This window comes from Pseudonaja textilis, chromosome 3 (assembly GCF_049901715.1).
Source record: "Pseudonaja textilis isolate UNSWEBS1 chromosome 3, rPseTex1.2, whole genome shotgun sequence".
NCBI lineage: Eukaryota > Metazoa > Chordata > Lepidosauria > Squamata > Elapidae > Pseudonaja > Pseudonaja textilis.
The window spans coordinates 14,262,784-14,283,699 of NC_141992.1; the positions used below are offsets into that span (position 1 = coordinate 14,262,784).

Here is a 20,916-nt window from a genome sequence, read left to right on the forward strand (position 1 = left end):
ATGAGCTGTATTCGAGTATTGGTCTAGCAAATGTTTTGTATGCTCTAATTAGTAGTGTGATATTACCAGAGAAAAAGCTTCGTAGGAATAGGTTAAACAACTCAATGCTTTTGGGCTATGTAGTTACAGTGGGCTCTAGCACTTAGGTCATTAGAGATGAGTACTCCAAGATCCTTGACAGAGTTTGGATCATCAACAAGGTCTTGACTATTTAGCCTATATTTTATTTTCTGATTTTTTTTGCCAATATGAAAGACAGAGCATTTATTTGTTGAGATTTGAAGTTGCCATTTGTTTGACCATTCTGATACATAGTCAAGGTCTTTTTGAAGGGTAGTAGTATTGTCTGTGGTGTTGAACAGCTTTACATCATCAGCGAAGAGAATGCAGTTGCTCTTAATATGGTCATGCTTGAGGGCGCTCCCTCCGCCTCTTAACTTTTAACCTGCGATTTTAATTTCGCTTTTAATTGCTTTTTAATTCTGTTTTCCACATCGCGTTACACTTTTTATTTCTAAAACCGCCCAGCGTCGCTCAGATAAAGATGGGTGGTGTAGAAATTTGATAACTTTGATTAATAAAAGATGTAAAGCACGCTAAGAAAAATAAATCATTGCAACAATACGAAACGAAGCCACCGCCACCAACAACTCGGAATTTCCAAATTCTGCGGCGCTGCGATCCCCAGAGGGTGTTAGACCACGTGGGCGAAATTCTTCGATTCCTCCAGACCAGGGCCCCTTTAAGACCTGTGGACTTCAACTCCCAGAATTCCTCAGCCAACTTTGCTCCAGAGGATAGGTTTTACGCTCATCGAAGGTTTAAGCTCACGCAACCAATGAAAATAGCTGAACCGTAAATAGCCCGTCAGTCGAACGGGGTATGGATCCGACGTGAGTTTTGATTGGTCGGTTTGGTTTTCATTTCCGGGTCTTTCAGCACTTCCGGGTTAGACTCCGGCGAAGCAGCCTCCCGCTGTTTGACTGGGCGACCTTGCGGCCCTTGGGCGGGCGATTTCCTCGACTAAGCAAAGCAGCCGTCATGGTGTCTTACTGGAGGCAAGCGGGGCTCAGGTAGGTGGGCGGCTGGAGGGGGCAGTCCCGACCTCCGCGCCCTCAGAATACCCTCGCTCCTCCCCTCCCCCCGCCCCAGGCTCGTCTTGTGAAGCCGCCGATCCCCTGGTGTTCGGGCGCCTTAGATGGAAAGCTCGCGTAAAGCTTCCGTAGTTCCTCTCCATCTTGCAAATTAAATCCTTTTAATGCAGAATCCTTGTTTTTTTAATTTTAATTTTTTAAATCCTTTTAATCCTCAGTTCCGGTGGCCTAGAGGCGGAGCTCTCGCCTCTCACCATCAGGAGGCTGTAAGTTCGACCCTAGGTAGTGGCTAATAGTTGGAATAAACACTCTCTACTGCTCGAGCAGGGGGTTGGACTAGATGACCTCCAAGGTGTCCCTTCCAACTCTGTAATTCTATGATTCTAGAAAAGGAAAGGGGGGAACCCCAATAAAATCTCATTCCCAGACTGAGATACCTGTCATCTATCAAGGATGAGGACCCAGATCGTTGGGGGCAATATGCTGACTCTAAGCAGCTTAGAAAGGGATGTAAAGTACTGTAAAGACTTATATACCTAAGTCTAAGTGCTATCACTATTGTCATTTTAGCCGTTGTTTATCCACTACAACAGGGGTCTCCAACCTTGGCAACTTTAAGACTTGTGGACTTCAACTCCCAGAATTCACCTACAATGGAATTAATGGGAAATTAACTAATTAACAATTAATTATTATTAATTAACAATAGAACCTCCACCCATAATAGAATTCCCTATGCCTAGGGGCTCGAAATTTTGGGCCTGAACAATCTAGAACTGCGCCCCTGCGGTCCGATCTATTGCCTGCTATAACATCTTGCCTGTCAATGACTTCTTCAGCTTCAGTCACAATAATACACAGGCAAACAACCAATACAAACTCAAGGTAAACTGCTCCAAACTCAATTGCAGAAAATATGACTTCAGCAACAGAGTGGTCAACGCCTGGAACAACCTACCCGACTCCAATGTTACAGCCTCAAACCCTCACAGCTTCAACCTCAAACTGTCTCTTGTGGATTTCACCCCATTCTTAAGAGGTCCTTAAAGGGGGAGTGCATAAGCGCACCAGCGTGCCTACTGTCCCTGTCTTACTGTCCCCATTTATCTGTATTGTTCACGTTTATGTTCATACTTATACTTGTTATCTTGTACATGTTTGACAAACAAATAAATTCTGGGAGTTGAAGTCCACAAGTCTTAAAGTGGCCAAGGTTTGGAGACCCTTGCACTGCAGGATGAAGGCCTCTTCCGCGTGTTTCCAACCCATATGATCCTGAGCTTTCTTTTGCCAATTGGGCCCGCAAAACTTGCTGATCTCATTGCTCCATCTTGTTTTAGGACTCTTTCATGGATCCAGCCATCTATTGTTCTTGCTATATAACTAGCCCATTTCCATTCCCGTTCTTTTACTCTCTTGATGATCTATACTTTAATTTGTTCCCTAATCCATGTGTTGCTGGTCTTTCTATCTTGTCTTGTTATACCTAGCATGTATCTTTCCATGGTTCTTTGCGCCATTCATAGCTTTTGTATCAGTTGTGAAATTAGTGTCCACTTAGTGTAGGTAATAAGGGACAGTGGCTAAGATGCTGAGCTTGTCGATCAGAAAGGTTGGCAGTTTGGCGGTTCAAATCCCTAGCGCCACGTAATGGAGTGAGCTCCTATAACTTGTCCCAGCTACTGCCAACCTAGCAGTTCGAAAGCATGTAAAAGTGCAAGTAGAAAAATAGGGACCACTTTGGTGGGAAGGTAACAGTGTTCCGTGCACCTTCGGTGTTTAGTCATGCCGGCCACATATCCACGGAGACATCTTCGGACAGCGCTGGCTCTTTGGCTTTGTAACAGAGATGAGCACCGCCCCCAGAGCCGAAAACAACTAGCAAGTATGTGCGAGGGGAACCTTTACCTTTTTAGGTGTAGGTATGAGTAGATAGCACACACTGATCGAAAACTTTTATCTATGGGCATGGGGGGAGGTTGCAAAATACTTCTTCAAGACAGGCTGAGAAAAAGCTAGGTGGTGATGCATCAAGGGTGTGAAAGATGGAAAATAACCCACTATCGCTTATAGACAGTTGTGAGGGTAACCAGTAACACCTGAAGATGTAAAGGCCGTCAATTTAGAGGGCTTTAACGGAATTAACATTTAGAGTAGAGTTGTCAATGGCCATTTTTCAGTTGACTTCAGTATCACCTTCAGAATGTGCTTCTGAATAAATGTCCAAGGCACTACGTCCCATTTTATCAGAAGTCCCGGTTTATAATCAGTTTTCCAGGGTGCTTTTCTAATTTTCCATAGCTGTTAACTTCAGGGAATGGATATTCTTTTGATCCATATTGTTTTTTTCTTTCAGCTACATCCGCTACTCTCAGATCTGTGCAGAAGCAGTAAGAGCAGCCCTGAAAACTCAGTTTAAAACAGAGGCAGAGAAAGCAGCTGGAAGCCATGTAAAAATTATAAAACCCAAAAAGGAATGACACAAGTAAGTAAAGAAGTTCTAGAGATTTCTGTTTCCCTCAGATCTGTATACAGTTTTACAGCATTAAACTGTATCTTGTCTTATTCAGTTTATGCAGATTATGCAGCCATAAAAATTGTGATTTAATTGGTTATTATGAATTGGTTTTTGATGAATATTTCGTTCAAAGTTCCAGCAAGAAATGTATTATGATTACCTATAATTACCTAGTGAGCTTTCTTTACCCCATTACATCAGCCCATCCCACTCAGGCAGGCAAAGAATTCCGACTGGCGGGGCCTAGGAAGGGAAGGGAGCCTTCTCTGCTGTGGCTCCTGTCCTTTGGAACTTGCCCCCCCCACCCCCCCACATTTCTGCTGGAGGTGAGACTGATTCCCACTTTCCCAGCCTTTTGAAAATATTTAAAGTCCTGTCTCTGCTATCTTGCTTGGTGCTTGCAGACTAGTTTAGTTTATTGTCATTGCACATCATACAGTGAAATTAAATAACAACTTCAGTGTGCTATAACTGCGAGGCTGGCTAGTGTTCTGAAGGCTGATCCCCTCACCTTTTACTTAACTTTTAATGGTGAACTTTAAACTATTCTTGCCTCGCTTTTAAATTTTCTATGTTTTTAACATTTTTATGCCACTCAGTTTCTCTCTGTGTGGGAGATGGATGGTTTCTAAATAGATGGATATGAGAGTACTGAATGGATATGGTTGCAAGGAACAGAACTGGATGGGCAGAAACCATTTTATTTATCCTCCTGTTAGGCTATTCCAATGAATTTTGCCTTCTCAGACAATGGCCAAGATTTTCTTGTTTTATAATACAAAAACCAATTGAAGTGGAACTTCCAGCACTGGAAATAGCTAGCATGCTAAGGTAGAGAGAAGCTTCGTGCAGTTCTGTCTTATCCAAGTTTTGCACAATGCCTCATCCTACATCTGTCGCCTTATTCAGCTTCAGTATAGGAGACTCCCAGTGCTGAAAACAATTGCTAAAGCAAATACATCAAAGGAAGATGGAGGTTCATGTGTGTGTTTCAAAGATGTGGAAACAATTTCAGTGTTTCCAAGTTCTAACCTTTTGCATATCAGCTCATTGAAGCAATGGAATGATTTAATTGGATAATACTTAAAGAATATAGGGACTGGTACATTGATATTAGTTCTCAAGCTATCAATTTTAATTCACATTCTATGCTGCTTTAAATTCTTACTGTATATTTATCTCTCTTTACAGAACCCATTCTCTAAAAGGAAAAATGACAACTCGTTGGTATACTTATGGACAGCCACTTCCCATTTTGTGAAACCACCATGTATATATATATATGAACCATGCCAATAAATGAAACTTAATGCAAATGATTTTAGTGATTATGTTTTATCAAGCAATAATAAAATAACTCTTCAAGGAATTAAGCAGCCTAAGTTCTATTGGACAGTAACTTATTAAAAAGTTTTTTTTCAGTTTAATGCCTGCTTTGAATAAAAAGGTCACTGGTTACAGAAGATGTTTGAATCCTTTGGGGTAGAGAAATATTGAAAATCAACAGGAAATATTCAGTGAAAGGAGAATTTAACGGTAACTTAAATGATCATGCTTGCTTGGAATTAAATTCTATTGATTAATTTATTACTAGATATGTAGACAAAGATGTACAATCACACTTATTTAGGTACCTTTAAAATTTGAAAAAGCTATACTTTATCCTGGAAGTAATAGTGATACTTTAAAACAAAGCAATTTAAGAATACAATGAGATCTTTATCAAAGAAAGTGTACTAATATGATATTTTGAATATTTTAAACTTACACTGATGCGTTTTTTTATGAATGGATATTAACACATTGCAATCCTAACTACTGTAAGTGCTTCCAAATTCCATTTACTTTTAGTAGAACAGTTACTCTTAAAATTGATCGTGGTGTAAGAAATTAGATTTAAAATGGCTTAACATTAGCTTGGTGTTATTAGTATTTCTCACATTGTTTTTTTTCCATATTCTCTATGCTGCTGAACTTTGCAATAATGTGGATGTTGCCAAGAAAACTGCATTCAGGATAAAAATCATTTTTAACCTATGACAACAAGTAGTTAACAGTTAGCTTCCAAAGCTGTGTTCAGTGAGTTCATAATCCTTCAAAGAATCACAGTATCAATGAGATGAGTGGCATAAAAATCTAATACATGAAAAATATTATGGAAACTAGTTTTAAATCTTTTACTATTGAAGTTTTGCTACATAGGATTTCCTGTAAAAATTAGCTACCCTAATCATTCTACTGTGGTCAAATAGTATGTTTCAGTGAATTTCCAAGAGAAGAGAAGTTGCCACCAACTGCTACATGGCACCGAGTTAAATGACTTTTCCTTCTGAATTTGAATGGTCGGTTCTTATTTGCATGCAGTTTATAAATTCAGTAGATTAGTTGCACCATGGATCACCAACAGTGATCTGCATGGGAGAATTGATAGAGAATTTTTGTCTTGTTTCCTCCCAAATTCTGCAACTAAATTATGCAAAAGAAAATGTTGATAAATCTGAAATGTTTTGGGGAAAAATGGCTTGGTTTGATGAAACAAAAATTGAACATTTCAACCACAATGGAGCATTCGAAGAAAGTAATACAGTGCCAGTCATTAAGGTGATGATTCATTATCTTTTACAGATTGGTTGAGGACTTAAAAAGAAGGGAAAATGGGAATGTTTTCACTTCTATAGTGATAACCTTTTCTGAAACCTTTGAGGAATGGTGAAAAAAATTTAATTCGTACAAACTAACATTGTAAACCCCAAGACGTGTTTTAATTCATAGAAATGGATTCAAATTCTGTTTAATCTCATTTTATTGGATTTTGTATAATACTTGCATTACAACAGTAGCTTAAATAAAATTAGAATGATGCGAGTAAAATAAATGGCAGCATAAGAAAAGTATTTCTCAATTTTTCTGCTAGCAAAATTAGTTTTCTACTATAGGAAAATAAATATTGTGTATGTCTATGGAGATTCTCATATTCGCATATTTTGTGTAAACATTCAAGATAAATCTGCACAACATGCTACAAACAAAAGTACAAGATAAAAAGAAATGTATATTAATACTGTAGCTGGCAGCCTCTGACTTGTCTGTTGGGGGGGCTGGTTTAGCGCAAAGTTTTACATAATGCTACTGTTTAAAGCAAGGGTCTTCAAACTTGGGCAAGTTTAAGACTTGTGGACTTCAACTCCCAGAATGCCTAAGCTAACGACTGGAGGAGGAATTCTGGGAGTTGAAGTCCACAAGTCTTAGAGCTGTCAAGTTTGAAGACCCCTGGTTTAAAGTATTGAATACTACACAGGGGAAAAAAACTAAACCAGATGACCTCTCTGATCCACTCTCCAGTTTTTTGTTTGAGCCTCTAGCTTACCATAGTTGGTACCTTTTGAGGTGTGTTAATTCCCAACCTCTGCTACCAGCATGTCATTTAGAACATCTTAACATCAAGTTGATAAATGCAAACTTATTTCTACAAGCAATTACAACAAAGTTCCCTTGAAAAGTCTTTAGTAGAAAAACTACTAGTCCTATAGCAACTTAAAGGCCAATAGATTTATTATATAATACATTTTCTGTCCTATAAATGAAATTTTGTTTTGATTTTTTATCTTCTTTTGTTATTTTTATAAGTAATTCAAGGCGGTGAACATACCAGACACTCCTTCCTCCTATTTTCCCCACAACAACAACCCTGTGAGGTGGATTGGGCTAAGATAGAGTGACTAGCTCAAAGTCACCCAGCCAGCTTTTATGGCTAAAGTGGGACTAGAGTTAATATTTTGTAGCCTGGTACAAAATATATATACAAATCCTATAGCTAATAATCTTGTAAATAATGCTATCACATTTTCATAAGAAAATATATACAATTCGGGGCTTTTGCTCAAATCACTGAAAACTCACATTTTTATACATACCTAGTACACACCAACACATGTATATATATATGTGTGTGTATATACATATATATACTAATATGAAGCATAATTCCATATATACACCTGCATACTTTACATAAAACATGTTCTGATACATTAAGTAGTACTTCCTCTTTCCCAGAATGTATTTATTCTTCTAAATGGCTGTATTTAACCTTTTAATTACAATTAAATTCTCAAAGCAAATTTGGTTTAGTGAATTTTGCAAGCGAATCGGTGTAAAATAGGTAATTTAAAGGATCAACTCTGGCCCTTCTCTCCATACTGAAGTTCTTAGCAATGACTTTGGTAATGTTAGGTAGTCATCTTAATTCCGTGTTGATATTTGGGAGTTAGTTACAATGAACTATAATTTACAGTACATTCAAAACACAAAAAGTATTCCCATAATACATACAGATAAGTCTGCATTTACAACCACAGTTGGCATTGAAATTTCCATTGAGTTAATTGGTAAGTGAGATGCATCCAATTTTACAACCTTTTTGCTGCCATTAAGCAAATCACCATGGTTGATAAGAGAATCCACCATTGATCACATGACTGCAGGGAACTTTGACAATCATTAAGTGCAAGAATCAATCATAAGTCACTTTTTTCAATGCTGCCATAACTTTAGTCCCTAAATGAATAGCCATAAATTGAGGATTACCAATAATGTGTTACATTAAAAAAGATAAAGGAGTCCCTGCGGATTTTATTCTGCTAGTCATTGCCATAAGAGGGCAAAGCTCATCTCCGTTTCAAGGCCATTGAGCTCACGCTGTCCAAAGACATTTCCGCAGTCACGTGACCAGCATGATGTTACGGGGTGCTGTTACCTTCCAACTGAAGGGGTACCTATTTATCTACTTGCATTTGCATGCTTTTGAACTGCTAAGTTGGCAGGATCTGGAGTGAGGATGGGAGCTCACCCCGTCACGTGGGAACTCAGCTCTTAAACCTGGGCTGCCTGCTTTCCAACCAACAAGCCCAGAATCTTAACCACTGAGCCACCGTGCCACCCAATGTGTTCCATTAACTGATTCAAAATTAACATAATCCATCATTTTTACACTCCTGAAATGATTGGGTAAATTAATAAGAACAAGATCTATCAACAGCTTTTAACTATCATGGTTAAATAAAACCTCTGTATTGAAAGGCAATTGACATGTTTGTAGGTAAGGGTAAAGGCTGTTGAACCCTTTCCAGAATGTTTAGCTGATGGAACTTTGGACCATTCAATTTCATCCTGCACCATCTTATTTTCTTGCCTTATGTGGGAGAGCTGATCCAGTGAAAGGAATGTCTCTCCAATTAATAGGTTCAAAAGTCTACATAAAATGCAGGTCAGCTAAATGATTTAAGGGATAATAATTTTTAATCTCTTGTTAACGGCTTATGTTAGAGCTTATATTTATTAGGCTGCTCATCTTAAATCTGCAGAAGCTTAAATATACTAGAAGAGTGAAACACAAATGGGAATCGTAGTGGTCCTTCCCCTAAATAAGCTGGCTGGCACATTCAAGTACAAGGTTCTAAGTCAGTGTATCTCTCTACCTTGGCAACTTTTAAGTTGTGTACACTGGCTGGGGAATTCTGGGAATTGAAATCCACATATTTTAAAGTCGCCAAGTTTAGAAATGTTGTCCTAGAGCTGTGATGGCAAACCTATGGTACGCGTGCTGGAAGTGGCAGGCAGAGCCATCTCTGTGGGCACATGAGCTGTCGCCCCAGCTCAGTTCCACTAGTGCATGCATGTGCACCTCCCGCCAGCCGATTTTTGGGGTATCTACCATGCATACATGTGGGGGCAGGGCGCATGCAGGAGATACGTGCGCATGTGCAGGGGGCGGGGAGCGTGGGGGGGTCACATGCATTGCATTATGGATGCAGGCACATGCACACATTTGCGCATGTGCACACTTTGGCACTCAACAAAAAGGTTATCCATTACTGTTCTAGAGAGATACAGCAAAATCTATAAGCTGACCAATTACATTTTCTGCCTTCTTCATTTAGCATATCATATGCCTAGCTTTGCTTCTTCGTTTGAAATTAAGGCCCTGATTCAGAGGAAATTGTTATTGCCTAAGACAGGGATGTCAAACTCGTGATGACACATCACATGGCACATCACAACTTTTCTCCCTTTCACTAAACTGGGGGTGGGCGTGTCCAGTATGTGACGCATCTGGCCAGTGGGCCGCGAGTTTGACACCCCTGGCCTAAAGTGAAGCTCTTAAATCAAACACTAAGCATTGGATTATTAGTTCTGCAATGCATTTAATTTTTTAAAAAAAGTTAGATATAACTTGGCTTAATGCGTAGCAATGGTTGTTCCTGCATTTGATTTCAGATCCTTTTTGGTAACAATTGGCATATTATATTAATAAAGTTTTTATTAATATATATTTTATTATTAAAATATATATTATTTTTTATTTTTATTATTTTAAAAATATTTGTATTTTTAAAGACCAAAAGTCAGTCATTGCCTTTTCTGTTTAAGCTGTTTCCTTTTCTTCTTCCCTGACTTCCTCCTCCACTTCCTCATATTCTTCTACATCAGCTTTCGCATCCTGATACTGCTGGTATTCGGAAACCAAGTCATTTGTGTTGCCTTCCGCCTCAGAAAATTCCATTTCATCCATCCCTTCACCAGTATACCAGTGGAGAAATGCTTTTCTTCTGAACATTGCTGAGAATTGATCAGAGATGCGACTGAAGAGCTGCTGAATGGCCGTGTTATTGCCTATGAAAGTGGCAGACATTTTTAGTCCACGAGGAGGAATATCACAAACAGCCACTTTAACGTTGTTGGGGATCCATTCCACAAAGTGACTGCTATTTTTAGTCTGCACAGCCAACATCTGCTCATCCACTTCCCTCGTAGACATGTGGCCTCTAAAGATGCAGGCCACCGTCAGATACCGCCCGTAGCGTGGATCACAAGCTGCCATCATATTCCGAGCATCGAACATCTGTTGTGTAAGTTCTGGGACTGACAAAGCGCGGTATTGTTGACTGCCCCGAGCTGTCAGTGGAGCAAATCCTGGCATAAAGAAGTGAAGTCTGGGGAAAGGCACCATGTTGACTGCCAACTTTCTCAAATCTGCATTGAGTTGGCCAGGGAAGCGAAGTGAGGTCGTGACGCCACTCATGGTGAGGGACACCAAGTGGTTTAGATCTCCATAGGTTGGTGTGGGGAGCTTCAGAGTCCTAAAGCAGATGTCATACAGAGCTTCGTTGTCAATGCAGAAGGTTTCATCTGTGTTTTCTATCAGCTGGTGGATCGATAAGATGGCATTGTACGGTTCAACCACAGTGTCCGAAACTTTGGGTGAAGGCACTATGCTGAAAGTGTTCATGATCCTATCAGGATATTCTTCTTTGATCTTGTTAATCAGAAGTGTGCCCATTCCAGATCCTGTGCCACCTCCGAGAGAATGGACGAGCTGGAAGCCCTGGAGGCAGTCGCATCCTTCAGATTCATTCCTCACGATGTCCATCACATTTTCAATCAATTCGGCCCCTTCGGTATAATGACCCTTTGCCCAATTGTTACCAGCACCTGAATTTCCTGTAAATATACATCATTATAAAGAAAGCTGGCTAAATGTCAATTGAATAATTAGCAGTTTGTTTGAAAAGTTAATTCTACCCAAATGCAAAAAGTTTATCTCTAAAACAAGGCAGGACCTCAGCCAGTCTTCCTAAATGCTGAATGGATGAAAATACCTGTTGACATTTAGCAATAGCAATAGCACTTAGACTTATATACCACTTCACAATGCTTTACAGCCCTTTCCAAACGGTTTACAGAGTCAGCATATTGCCCCCAACAATCTGGGTCCTCATTTTACCGACCTTGAAAGGATGGAAGGCTGAGTCAACCTTGAGCCTGGTGAGATTTGAACTGCCAAATTGCAGTCAGCCAGCAGTCAGCAGAAGTAGCTTGCAGTACTGCTGTCTAACCACTGCACCACCACAGCTCATATTTAGGGAAGAACATTTTATATCAAAACTGATATACGTATTTGAGAAAAATAGCCGACGTCAGTTTGACTTAAACATTTTAAGCAGATTGATAACAATTATGGAACTGTTACTTGTATGAGGGTTTGTTTTTTTTGTAGAATTTCCACTTTCATCTCTAGGGATTTTTTTTTTAAAAAAAACTGTCATCTTTAATTATTTGCTTACAAAAACATTTTCAACCTCCATATCCAGATCCTGCAGCTAACATAAAATTATAATTAATTATAGAATGACTAAGGCGGCTAGCCGCTATCTCCATGTAGGATGAGTTAATTCTAAAATGGCGGCGCCTTGCTTGGCTGCAGCTGCTTTGGCTCTCGAGAGTGTTGGGGGTTTGGAGTTGAAAGTGACATCTGATTTGAATCATTCTTTGGGAATTGTGACAAAAAGTGGAATTGTACTACCAAACTGTTATATAACCGTCAGTCTAATTGGTTTTAGTGATATATAGCAAGAGAGGAACTGCTGATAAAGCTTTTTCTGGAAAGTCTGCATTGCTTCGGACTGCTTCAGTTGAAGGGTGTCAGCAGCAGAAATGTTGGTGAGTTGAGCAGAGGGTGTGAGATCAGCTGCAATCTCTAAAAGTGCTTGGCATTTTGGGTGGCCGAGACAGCAGGGAGCAGCAGCTTTTTGCAGCACTCCGTTGCTGAGTGTCAAGGAAACAGTGTGATCGAAAGAGGAAACAAGGCAAATGTGGAGGACTAACAACCAGGCTAAAGTCTCCATATGGAGTGTTGCTACCATCTATTTTGTTTGCTAATGTGCCTCTTAGAACCTAAAATGGATTACATGAAGCCAGATTTAATAACAAACCGGCAGGTGAGAAACTGATGTGTCGTCATTGCAGCAGAAACTTCATTAAAGCGTTTTGTCCCAGATAGTGCTATTAGCTTGGGTGGACTTTTATTTTCTTTTGAGAGCGGGTATCAGAATTTTGTTTTTTAATGTGTGTCATTTTTTTCACAGAAAAAAAAATGACAATAAAAGTTATCTTGTAACAAATGTTACAGAGGCAGGGAAAGACACTTGAGGAAACATTATTCTTAAGATTAATGATCTGGCTTCATCTTTCTTTGAACATTTTAGGGAAGTCTCCTGTGATCTGTTTAAGCTTTCACTCTGTAAAGCATAAAAAACAGAATTAAGTTTCCCCTCATAAAAATTAGACTGTTAGGTGTTCTGAAGCTGTGATTAAAGATACTGATACCTTCGTGAATCAAAGGGATTAATGTCAGCTACGTTGTTTCTGAGAATATCAATTTGTTAAATTAGTTTGATAAGTAATGTCATATACATACCATGAATGAAATTATCGGGCCGAAAGAGTGGACCTATTTTGCTGGACCGCACACTGTCCATTGTTCCAGGCTCCAAGTCTACCAGGATAGCACGAGGAACATACTTATGAGCTGCAGCACAATAGATCAGAGATATGATTAAGTAATCACCTGTAGGCCTCACCTGAACGTTTCTTAAACCTACAGAACTCATTTAAAAGACTCCAGAAGTGTTTTAAACCCTTCAGTCACCTAAACCATGCTTGACAGACAGGTAGTCCTGAACTTATGACCACAATTGAGCCCAAAATTTATGTTGTTAAGTGAGAAATTTGTTAAGTGAGTTTTGCCCCACGTTACAACTTTCCTTGCCACATTTGTTAAGTGAATAACTGCAATTGTTAAATGAGTTACACCAGGGGTCTCCAACCTTGGCGACTTTAAGCCTAGAGGACTTCAATTCCCAGAATTCCCCAGCCAGCTTTGCTGGCTAGGGAATTCTGGGAATTGAAGTCCACCAGGCTTAAAGTCGCCAAGGTTGGAGATCCCTGAGTTACACGATGGTTTCCCCACTGACTTTGCTTGTCAGAAGGTCGCAAAAGGATACGGCCCAAGGATACTGCAACCATCATAAATATGCGTCAGTTGCCAAGCCCTCAAATGTAAATCAGAGGACCATGGGGATGCTGCAATGCTCGGAAGTGTGAAAAATGGTCATAAGTCACTTTTTCAGTGCTGTTGTAACTTTGAACGGTCACTAAGCAAACTATTGTAATAGGATTGGTATTGTCTTTAAACTAGAATGTAAGCAGTTTGGGCTTAGATGTCAATATGATATTGACATTGCCTAGAACACTGATGGCTAAACCTTTTCGTCATCGCGTGCTTAAAGTGCGCATACACACACACACACACACACGCATGCCTGTACCCATAACGCAATGTGCGTGTGTGCCCCCACCCCTGCGCATGCATGTGTGACCCCCATGCATGCTGCATGCCTCTGCGCATGCACACGAGTCTCCCACTTGCCCTGCGCCCCCGCCCCGCTCATGCATGGCAGATACCCGACAATCAGCTGGCTGATTGTGCAGTGCAGTGGACCTGATCTGGGGCAATAGCTCGTGTGCTGGCAGAGATGACTCTGCGTGCCATAGGTTCGCCATCATGGGCCTAGAGCAATGGGTTGATTCGTTTTGGAGGCTTCTCAGAATCTGTGGGGACTCCAAGATGATTGTCAGCCAGACACAATCAGTCCAAAATGGGGGCTAGCCAGTTGACCCCCCCCAACACACCAGATCCACTTTAGGGTTACTCATCTGATGACCTTTCTAAAGTTTAGTTTACTTTATTGTCATGGCACCTCATACAATGAAATCAAACACCATCTTCAGTGCACATCATGACCATGAAAATAAACACAAACACACATCCTTCACCCTCCACACATTGAATCGAAAACCTGCAACACCGCACAAGTACTGCACTATACAGCAGAATTCAAAAGAGCTGCTGCCCTGGGATAGAAGCTGTTTTTCAGCCTATTTGTGCTTGTTTTTATTATTCTGTACTGTCTGCCAGATGGTAATAGTTCAAAAAAAGGGCGCCCAGGATGAGATGGATCTTTGAGAATGTTTTGAACTTTCTTAAGGCAGCGGGAGCTATAAAGCTCTTCCAAAGAGGGGAGAGGGCAACCAATGATCCTCTGGCCAATGACATTAACCCTCTGGAGTGCAGTCCTATCTGCCACTGTGCAACTGGCAAACCATACAGAGGTGCAGTATGTTAAAATACTCTCTGTGGTGCAGCAGATTTTCATTCAGCTGTTGTTTTCTGAGAAGTCTAAGGTAGTATAATCTCTGCTGGGCCCTTTTGACCAGGGCTGCAAAGTGAGCACCCCAGGTCAGGTCCTGCTTCATGGTAACACCCAGAAACTTACAAGTGGCCACTTGCTCCATTGATAAGCAAGGGCTGGATGTCTGATCTGTTCCTTCTATAATCCACTAAGAGGCCCAAGAATGGGCAGGGAATTAGAAATAGACTACTCATTAGAAATAGGCTTAGGAAAACTGTTAAAACACTGTCCTCAATCTTCATTATCTGTTATTACCAGTAAATAAATAGAAAGGGGAAGATAAAAAGAAAGCTAAAGGATGTGTGTAAAGGCCTGGCAGGGCAATAGGACAGGTAATCCTCAACTTACAACAGTTCATTTCGTGACCAAAGTTGTGACACTGAAAAAAGTGTCGTATGACCGTTTTTCACATTTACAACCATTGCAACATCCCTATCGTCATGTGATCAAATTTCAGATGCTTAGCAACTGATCCATATTTATGACAGCTGTGCTGTCCCAGGGTCATGTCATCACATTTTGGGACCTTCTGGCACCAGCTTCACTTAACCGTGTCGCTACCTTAACAACTGCAATCATTCGTTTAAGAAGTACGGCAAGGAAGGTAGTAAAATGGGGCAAAATTCACTTAACAAATGTCTCGCTTAGCAACAGAAATTTTGGTCATAAGTCAAGGACTACCTGTAGTATCAAACGTTTGTGCAATTTCCGGTATGTCCACTAGATGGCAATGTAATGAAAGCTATGTATTGGTGAAATACACATTACATTAAGGAAATCATCACATCTACACAATTTGACCATAGAAATCTATTGTGGAAGACAATATTAACTATCTTCAATCAGACTGATGGTTTTAAAATGCTGCAGACTTTGCAACCGTATCTTCTCCACTGTACAGTAAAGAAAAGCATTTGAACTCCAGAATTATTCATCCAACTTTCTCTTGGGATAATACAAATGTACCCTAATCCTAGAGTACTGTTTCTCTTAATGTGGACTTTGACTCCCAGATTTCTCCAGCAAGCAAAGTTGAACTGACTTGAAGTTCACACTTCTTAAATTTGCCAAGGTTGAGAAACACTTTGCATTTCATGGCTTCACTCAAAGGTAACAGAAGAGTAAAGTTGGAAGAGACCTTTGGAAGTCTTCTACACAACCTTTTGCTCAAGCAGGAGTCCCTATATCATTCTAGGCAAATGACTGTCCAGTCTCTTCTTCAAAACCCCCACAACCTCTGGGGCCATCCCATTGATTAACTGTTCTCCCTGATAGGAAATTTCTCCTTGATTCTAGGTTGGATCTCTCTTTAATAAGCTCCTACCCCTTGCTTCTTGACTTGCCTTCTGGTAGTTGGGGGAATAGGCTGACCCCTTCTCCTCCACCTCAAATATTGGAAGCAATTAATACATAATAATAAGATGGTCATTCTTGCCTGGGTTGCAAATTATCTTAAACTTGGCCACTTTAAAATGTGTAGACTTCAACTCCCAGAATTCTCTGGCCAATGGACCAGATTCAGCATATGGTCTATCATTTGCCAGCCCCAGTTTAGCACAAACTAAGAAATTTTTGGCACTGAACTTCTAATACACAAAACCGTTTCTCCACAGGGAAAGTCTCATTTAACAGTTCTTAATGGAAGTAGATTTCATGGCAGTGAAAGATGACAAAGCATTTTATTATTGTGTTATAATAATAATACCGTTAAGATACTCTTGACTCTCTTGCGTAAAAATGATAGTAATAATTGATAAACAAGTTTTATTTTTAACCTCTGTAATTGTCTGTGCAAGCAAATTTTGTTTGCCCGGTTACTTACAGTAAGCTTCATTGAAATACACATTAATTCTTTCCTGCTGCAATGGTGAATCACCGTGATAGTTTCCCGTGGTGTCGATCCCGTGTTCATCACTGATGACTTCCCAGAACTGAAAAGAGGACAAACAGACTCAAACAATACAAGCATTTCACCTGGTTATTTCTGTATTTATTGGCCTGGTGAAGTTGTGAGAGGTTTGGATCACTGGCATTCTTGTATGGGGCAGCATGTATGGAATTTGAATACGCTCTCTTTTTTTTTTCCTTTGACTTCTTACACACATGCATGAATTTTCCTCCACCCACCTCTCTAGTCAATCAATCAAGGTGATAAACAATCAATAAATTAAACAATAAATACATCAATCAAGGTGATAAACAAATCAGATAAAAATAGTAATGTGACTCAGATCAGGAAATAACAGTTCCCTCTGTCTGTAACCCTGAAACTGAAAATTGGTTATTTGCCACAAGTTAGTAGAGTGATTCCCTTGCCCTTGATGGATTTGGATTGCTTTGGGTAGTTGTGAACATTTAAGATATCTTCTGGCAGTTCTCCATGTACTTCTAGGTTCTCATTTATCCTGGTTTCTCTCTCTAATCTTCCCAAAGATTGTTTTTTCAAAAGGCAACTGGATTTTGTTTTTCCTTGAAGCCATTTTGCTTCTCATCCAAGAAGCTTCTTCAGTTCTGACTGAATGGTGGAGAATGGAATGATTTATATTCCTTGAAGTCCACCTGTCTCTTGTTTACAACACAGTCCTTTCAGCGGTTCCAAGAAGATTCCACACCCATTTGTATTATTCAGATGACTCTGAGGGCACAGATAAACTTCCAAGTGGCCTCAACACCTCTCAGAAGGAGAGCTGACGACCAGATGACTGCAAGGAATATAAATCTTTCCATCCTTCACCATTCAGTCAGATCTGTAGAAGCTTCTCTGATGACAAGCGAAGCATCTTCAAGGAAAAACAAGGAAGTCCAATTACCTCTTGAAAAAGCACTTTTGGGACATCCATGACTTCAATGACCAAGAATCTCCATAGCTGTCTTCTCAGTCTTCCTTCTCTCTTTCCCCCTTACCCATTCCCTCAGTCTGGTAAATAAGAGTCAACACCACCTTCCTTGCACTTAATCAGTTAATTCCTCTCCCTGCAATCTTGAGAAGTCTTTCCCCTGTTAGCAAAACCGGGTGGGGAGAAAAGGGGAGAAAGTAGATTTCATGGCATCCAGAACTGCCAATGCAGGACAGAATAAGATCAAATTTGCAAAAGACAGGTCCAGTTTTAAAATGGGTCAGATTTGGTGGAAGACTGCAAACTCCAGAAAAATCCTCCCCCCACTTTTTTTTGTCATGTGACCTACAACAGAGCATGTGCAGCTCACCCTGTGCACCCATGCAGACAAACACAACTGCAACGTGACAGAAGAGCAGAAATTCACCCAAACCCACAGGTATAAAATATCTGTCTTTATTATAAAAGGAGAGGTTTTGTCCATTCGTGACTCAGGGTTGGAAAGTATTCCCCAAGCTGTGCTATACACATTTTATCAGCTTTGTTTAACTTTCCTCCCTATAGCTGAACTCAGTTTTTAGACCATCCTTCACGATGTTTGAATTGCATTGTATGCTATTCATTAATTATTACTGATTACCGTATTAATTGTTCACCCATTCATTTCAACAAGGCTTGTAGTAAGAATCAAAAGCACAGTGACAACAATGAGGCAGACTATTTACTAATCCAACATTGACCTGGAACAGAAAGCTAAGTGTGGCATTGTATTCTTACCCCCACAATGTCTATCTTTATGTCCACTTTGACATTCAGTCCCACTGAGCCTTTATCTAGGACTATGAGGGTGTAAATGCAAGAACGCCCTTGTTTTGGAACGACAAGGTTTCTAAACAGCTCTTGCCTTTAGTTTGCAATCAAAAGAATACTTTGATAATTACAAATAATCTCCAATTCAAAACTGGGATGTGTGCAAAAGTGTCATGCTGAATCAGACTATATTCTTCCACAGTCATTAGGAAATGCAGAGGAAAGCAAGAAGATAATTCACTCTCCTTCTGAGTGCCTGGAATATGCAATTCAACGGACATTTATTTCCAGAAGTTTTGTTCCATTCTTATAGGGAGCTGTTTCCATCATCACTAAGAAAATACCGGTAGTTCTTGATTTACACAACAGTTCATTTAGTTCAAAGGTACAACAACATTGAACAAAAGTGACTTATGACCATTTTTCACAGTCTTACAACCTTTGTAGCAGCCGCCAGGATCATGTGATCAAAATTCATATGCTTGGCAATTGGTTCGTACTTATGACCATTGCTGCATCCCAAGGTCATTTGGTTACCTTTTGCAACCTTTTGACAAACAAAGTCAATGGGGAAGCCCGATTCACTTAACAACCAGGTTACTAACTTATCAACCGCAGTGAGTCACTTAATAATGGTGGCAAGAAAGATCGTAAAATGGGGCAAAGCTCACTTAAATATCTCACTTCACAACAGAAAATTGTGCTCAATTGTGGTTATAAGTCGAGGACTAGCTGTATTTATAACTGACTTGCATCAAGAAATAGTTGCTATGTCTATCAGTTATGGTTAGAACAAAAATTTTCAGCATATGATCTATATCAGGCCTAGATTTTGGCCAATTATTTTGCCAGCTTCTTTGTTTCCAGGTTAACAAATAACAGATCAGAGTTGGAAGAGACCTTATAGGTCATCTAGTCCAACCCCCCCACCCAAGCGGGAGACCCTATACCATTTCTGACAAATGGCAGTCCAATCTCTTCTTGAAGGTCTCAAATGATGGTGCTCCCACAACCTCCGAGGGCAAGCTGTTCCATTGGTTGATTGTTCTCACTGTCAGAAAGTTTCTCCTTATTTCCAGGTTAAATCTCTCCTTGTTCAGTTTCCATCCGTTATTCCTTGTCTGGCCTACACGCGCTTTAGAATATAGCTTGAACCCTTCCTGTCTGTGGCAGCCCCTCAAATATTGGAACATTGCTACCTGGTCCTTCTCTTCACTAGACTAGCCAAGCCCAGTTCCTCCAACTGTTCTTCATATGCCTTAGGTTGCCTTACTTACAGCAACCAAACATATTTGCAAGTGAAAGAAATACAGAACTTGTTTCAAACTTTCTTTCTTTACAATAAGAAAAGAATTCCATACTGTTAACTTTAAAATATAATTTACTAGGACAGGCATAATTACCATTTAAAAAGAGATATTTACTGCTGAATAAATATTCACAGATTTTCCCAGCCTGGGGACTCCAAATGTCTATAATAATTTCTTGGCAGGAATTGACAGGATCTAATGCTGTAATGCTATTTTTCTAATCTGGATTTATTCGGCCACATCTTTATGAGAACAGCTTGGTAATGATTCCTTTGAAAAACTCAAGCACCACCAGAGCATTTTGTCCAAAGAATGGACAAACCTTTTAGAAGGTGAGGGAATATACCAGCATAATGGAACTGTGATCATTAAACTTATTTAGCCTTCGCCATTTTTACTAAATATACTATATTCTCGCCCTGTTTGTATTTTAAGATGATTCTTTCATACCAGCATCCATTTTCTTCTCTACTCGCACCACAATATGTCTTTAAAGAAGGATTCAACAAACAAATGGGATAAAAATAAATCTAATTGTCATATTTATGTGCTACTCCTGTTTTCCAGAGGAAGTACGTTACTGGAAGAAGTGAACATCTCTTTTAAGTTATGCAGGTTTCCTTGAGGCATCTGGTATGAAACAGAATGTTGGTCTTAATGAATCATTATTTGACCTCACATTATCATCTCTTCTGACAGGTTGAAAAGTTACACTTTAATAGATTTTGCCAGTTGGCCAAATGTAATTTTCACCCAACAATGGGTGCATTTTCACCCAACATTGTTCAAACTTCCATCACACTTTATGTGGTATAAACTTATATCTCATTATCTTTTAGCAGAAAATGAAAGCAATGTCCTACCTTAGCACCGATCTGATTCCCGCACTGGCCAATCTGGACATGCACAATTTCACGCATCTTGCCTAGATCTAGCAATGATGGTGGGTTCCTCTTTTCCAGATGTTCTCTCTTTCAAAGGCTCACTCAGCCCCTGTAGTGTCAGCTATAACTACTCTTATCATCTGCCAAGTGCAACTTCTAGAGCAAATGCAAACAACAGCATCAACATGGGAATATCTGGCACCTCCCACTGCTGACTGCAACAGCTCTTCTGATATGACATTCATAAGAAAGTCCCAAAGAAGGACAGCATTCCAATAATTCAGAGTCCCTTTAATGAATGCCCCTCCCATCCAGATAATTTTATGCACAGGGACTCAGCCCATCCAGCCCAAGCTGTGGAATCCCACTGCGA

The 20,916-nt window shown here is 39.9% G+C and overlaps 2 protein-coding genes across 3 annotated transcripts; one reads left to right on the plus strand and one right to left on the minus strand.

Moving 5' to 3' along the window:
• The first annotated feature begins 951 nt into the window (after positions 1-951).
• On the plus strand, positions 952-6,576 carry ATP5F1E (ATP synthase F1 subunit epsilon). Its single transcript, XM_026697430.2, has 3 exons — positions 952-1,073; positions 3,451-3,579; positions 4,804-6,576. The coding sequence occupies exons 1-2, from the start codon at positions 1,042-1,044 to the stop codon at positions 3,572-3,574; spliced, it is 156 nt and encodes a 51-aa protein (XP_026553215.1). The 5' UTR covers positions 952-1,041; the 3' UTR covers positions 3,575-3,579; positions 4,804-6,576.
• Positions 6,398-20,802, minus strand: TUBB1 (tubulin beta 1 class VI). 2 transcript variants are annotated; one of them, XM_087928950.1, is made up of 4 exons: positions 20,523-20,802; positions 16,525-16,633; positions 12,869-12,979; positions 6,398-11,112 (listed from the first exon to the last, which is right to left on the minus strand). In XM_087928950.1, exons 1-4 carry the CDS (start codon positions 20,577-20,579, stop codon positions 10,037-10,039), a joined length of 1,353 nt encoding a protein of 450 aa, XP_087785076.1. In that variant the 5' UTR covers positions 20,580-20,802; the 3' UTR covers positions 6,398-10,036. The 2 variants fall into 2 exon arrangements, with proteins under 2 accessions (XP_087785076.1, XP_087785077.1); XM_087928951.1 differs by having other exon boundaries at positions 16,579-16,633; positions 20,523-20,792.
• Between the last annotated feature and the right edge of the window lie 114 nt (positions 20,803-20,916).

What these genes read in the sequence shown, in the direction of transcription:
- ATP5F1E (XM_026697430.2), top strand. Translation starts at nt 1,042, where the DNA reads ATGGTGTCTTACTGGAGGCAAGCGGGGCTCAG. An exon ending in TGGAGGCAAGCGGGGCTCAG is followed by an intron (nt 1,074 to 3,450) that starts GTAGGTGGGCGG and finishes TTTTTCTTTCAG; the next exon opens with CTACATCCGCTACTCTCAGA.
- TUBB1 (XM_087928950.1), bottom strand. Translation starts at nt 20,579, where the DNA reads ATGCGTGAAATTGTGCATGTCCAGATTGGCCAGTGCGGGAATCAGATC. An exon ending in GTATTTCAATGAAGCTTACT is followed by an intron (nt 12,980 to 16,524) that starts GTAAGTAACCGG and finishes ATTGTGCTGCAG; the next exon opens with CTCATAAGTATGTTCCTCGT. An exon ending in GCCCGATAATTTCATTCATG is followed by an intron (nt 11,113 to 12,868) that starts GTATGTATATGA and finishes GTATATTTACAG; the next exon opens with GAAATTCAGGTGCTGGTAAC.